This window comes from Leucoraja erinacea, unplaced genomic scaffold (genome assembly GCF_028641065.1).
Source record: "Leucoraja erinacea ecotype New England unplaced genomic scaffold, Leri_hhj_1 Leri_1240S, whole genome shotgun sequence".
Classification (NCBI taxonomy): Eukaryota; Metazoa; Chordata; class Chondrichthyes; order Rajiformes; family Rajidae; genus Leucoraja; species Leucoraja erinaceus.
This window is the reverse complement of record NW_026575496.1, coordinates 25,981-30,000: the sequence shown is the minus strand read 5'-3', so window position 1 is coordinate 30,000 and position 4,020 is coordinate 25,981. Positions and strand designations below refer to the sequence as shown.

Below are 4,020 nucleotides of genomic sequence, written 5' to 3'. Positions count from 1 at the left end.
TATCCTGTACCTGCCTTCTCTCCATACCCCCTGTCCCATTTAGCCACAAGGGCCACATCTAACTTCCTCTTAAATATACCCAATGAACTGGCCTCAAATACTCCAAACTAAACTAATCTAAAGATACAACAGATAATGTTTCAATTCTGTGGCATGTGTTCAGAACTAAGCAAAAAGGAAACAGCATCTTGTAACATTTCCCACTTTTATTTTAGATATCCAGCATCTGCAGTTTATGTTTACATTTTCGTGTATTGCGCATGAATGTATATTGACCAACCAGTGAATGTGTCAAAATGTTTGATTGGCAAATCGCGTGGATTCACCATCCGGACTTTTTTTTCCTTCTTCAGTCCCAATCAAACTGAAGCTGAATCCGGACACTGCGCATCCGAGACTCATCCTGTCCAGTGACCTGACAGCCATCAGACCTGGTGCTAAACAGAAGGTCCCTTAAAAACTAGAGCGATTTGTGCAGTGGCACGGTGTCCTGGCATCTCAGGGCTTCAATACTGGGAGCCACTACTGGGAGGTCGAGGTCGGAAGGAACACCATGTGGAGTGTGGGAGTGGTAAAAGCATCGGTACTGAGGAAAGCGGAGTTCACACCGGAACCAAAATCCGGTGCCTGGGTATTGTGGCGTCTGGGAGAGGAATATACCACTATGTCTTCACCACGTACTGCTCTCCCTGTTCCAGTCAAACCCCAGAGATTGGGCATGTACTTGAACTATGAGGCTGGCCAGGTGACACTGTACAATGCCGATGACATGTCACATCTGTACACTTTCAGGGACAAATTATCTGAGAAACTCTATCCTTACTTCTCAAAAGGTTGCAACATTGAGTGTATGCAAATAGTCCACTTGCATATATAGGTCTATTTGGTGAACGTGGGGTCAACCTTTATGGGGAGACACTTGAAACGGCGCTACTTCCAGTGGTTATCAATGTTAATCAGTGCGTCCAACACTGTTCCTACCTGTAAACTGCCATTTATACTGTTTAACTCAATTTGTAGATATTTATATCCCCATCTGCTAAAATTCCTGTCAAACACCTCTATCACATTCTTATGCATTAAAGTTTCCCTCACTACCCATCTTTTGGGCCAATCAACACTGAGCTTACCCACCTTCTTTTGGGGTGACGGAGGAAGTGAGGGAAATCCACATTAGGCAGGAAATGGTGTTGGGTAGACTGGTGGGATTGAAGTCTGACAAATCGCCTGGGCCTGATGGTCTGCACCCCAGAAATCATGGATGCATTGATGATCATTTTCCAATGTTCTATAGATTCAGGATCAGTTCCTGTGGATTGGAGGGTAGCTAATGATAGCCCACTTTATAAGAAAGGAGGGAGAGAGAAATTGAATTATAGACCAGTTAGCCTCACATCGGTGGTGGGGAAGATGCTGGCGTCAATTATAAAAGATGAAATAGCAGCATATTTGTATCGCAATAACAGGATCAGTCCGAGTCAGCATGGATTTGCTAAGTATGGATGCAAGGTGACTTGGGTGAGTGGGCAGATGAATGACATATGCAGTTTAATGTGGATAAATTTGATAATATCCACTTTGGAGGCAAGAACAGAAAAGCAGATTATTATATGTTAGGAAAAGTGGAAGTACAACGTGATCTCGGTGAAAGTAAGTATGCAGGCACAGCAGGCAGTGAAGAAAGCCAATAGCAACTTGGCCTTCATAACAAGAGGAATTGATTATTGCAGCAAAGAGTTATTTCTACAGTTGTACGGGGCCCTAGTGAGTCCACGCCTGGAATGTTGTGTGCAGTTTTGGTCCCCAAATTTGAGGAAGGACATTCTTGCTATTGCTATTGAGGGAGTGCTATTGAGGTAGGTTCACGAGGTTAATTCCCGGGATGGCGGGACTGTCATATGTTGAAACAATGGAGCGACTGGGCGTGTAACAACTGGAATTAGAATGATGAGAGAGGATCCTATTGAAACATCTGCGATTATTAAGGGATTGGACACGCTAAAGGCAGGAAACATGTTCCCATCGTTTGGGGAATCCATAACCAGGGCCCACAGTTTAAGAATAAGGGGTAGACCATCTAGAATGGAGATGAGGAAAAACGCATCACGTCTGATATTGATGTTACTGTGTTATTGAGCGTGTGTGTACAGGGGATCACAAATCGGTATGAACTCTATGGGCCGAAGGGCCTGTTTCCATGCTGTATCGTTCAATTCAATTCAATAAATCATCTGCAACTTAGTCTAGGTGTTGTCCAAATGAATCACTGGCGGCACAGTGGCGCAGCGGTAGTGTTGCTGCTTTATAGCGCCAGAGAGCCAAGTTCAATCCTGACTATGGGTGCTGTCTGTGTGGAGTTTGTACATTCTCCCTGTGACGGCATGGATGCTCCAGTTGCCTTCCAAATCTCAATGACATGCAGGTTTGTAGATTTATTGGCCTCTAAATTGTCCCTCGTGTGTAGGATAGAACTAGTGTATGGGTGATGGTGATCGGTATGGACTGATTACACCCTGTTTCTCTAAACTAATCTAAACATCACATTTCTCCATATTTCATTTCCAAATTCAGAGTTCATTCTGATAACCTACCAATGTCCTCTTTAAACTGGTTACAAAATCCTCCTCATAGATTAGCATATTAATTTCAAAGGAAGGCTTTGAAATTTGACGAGCAAATAAATCTACAAATTAATTTCTTCTTTGCGTTTAGCATGTTATCCAATTTGGTGACTGTGGTGCAAAATTAACTGACAATGTTGCCTCATAACTATTTCATTTCATTCAACAAAACTAAGTCTGCATATGAAGGAACAATACATCAATTGCGTGTAAACGATGAACAGATGTATCAATAACTGCATAATATTAGTTGCATTCATTGCTTTCAAGTTTGATAATAATCGTTATCGAAACGTAGACAATAGGTGCAAGAGGAAGCCATTTGGCCCTTCAAGCTTGCACCGTCATTCATTTTGATCATGGCTGATCATCCACAATCTGTAACCCGCTCCTGCCTTCTCCCCATATTCCTTGATTCCGCTAGCCCCTGGAGCTCTATCCAACTCTCTTTCCAATTTGTCCAGTGAATTGGCCCCTACTGCCTAATGTGGACAGAATTCCACAAATTCACAACTCTCTGGGTGAAAACGTGTTTTTCTCAGCTCAGTTTTAAATGGCATCCCCTTTATTCTTGGACTGTGGCCCCTTGTTCTGGACAACCTCATTATTGGGAACAATTTTCCTGCATCTAGCTTGTCCAGTCCTGTTATAATTTTATACATTTCTATAAGATCTCCTCTAATCCTTCGAAATTCCAGTAAATACAAGCCCACTCTTTCCATTCTTTCCTCAAATGACAGTCCCGCCATCCCGGGCATTAACCTCGTGAATCTTCTCGGCACTGCTTCAATATGAAGGATGTCGTTCCTCAAATTAGGAGATCGAAACTGCACACAATACTCCAGATGTGGTCTCACCAGGGTCTTGTACAAATGCAGTAGGACCTCCTTGGTCCTAAACTCAAATCGTTTCGCATTGAAGGCCAACATGTAATTGGCGTTCTTCATTGCCTGCTGTACCTGCATGCTTACTTTCAGTGACCTATGTACAAGCACGCATGGTCTCGTTGTTCCACCCCTTCTCCTAATCTGACACAATTTAGATAATAATCTGCCCTCCTGTACTTGCCACCAAAGTGGATAACCTCACATGTATCCACATTATGCTGCATTTACCATGCGTCTACCCACTCACCCAACCTATCCACGTCACCCTGCAGCCTCATAGCATCCTCCTCGCACCTCACACTGCCACCCAGCTTTGTGTCATCCGCAAAGTTAGAAATGTTACATTAAATCGCTCGTCTAAATCGTTAACATATATTGTAGACAACTGGCATCCCAGCACCGAGCCTTGCGGCACCCCACTGGTCACTACCTGCCATTCTGAAAAAGGACCCGTTAATTCCTACTCTTTGCTTCCTGTCTGCCAACAAGTTTTCTATCCATGTCAATACCCT

At 43.5% G+C, this 4,020-nt stretch overlaps 1 protein-coding gene across 1 annotated transcript in view; it reads left to right on the top strand.

The window, feature by feature from the left end:
* LOC129715551 (zinc-binding protein A33-like) overlaps window positions 1-2,923 on the top strand; it is a 4,498-nt gene extending 1,575 nt beyond the window's left edge. The window contains exons 2-3 of the mRNA XM_055665423.1: window positions 352-434; window positions 465-2,923. Coding sequence (XP_055521398.1) covers window positions 352-434; window positions 465-877 — 496 coding nt within the window. The 3' untranslated portion in view covers window positions 878-2,923. The remainder of the gene's footprint in view (window positions 1-351; window positions 435-464) is intronic.
* The last annotated feature ends 1,097 nt before the right edge of the window (window positions 2,924-4,020 follow it).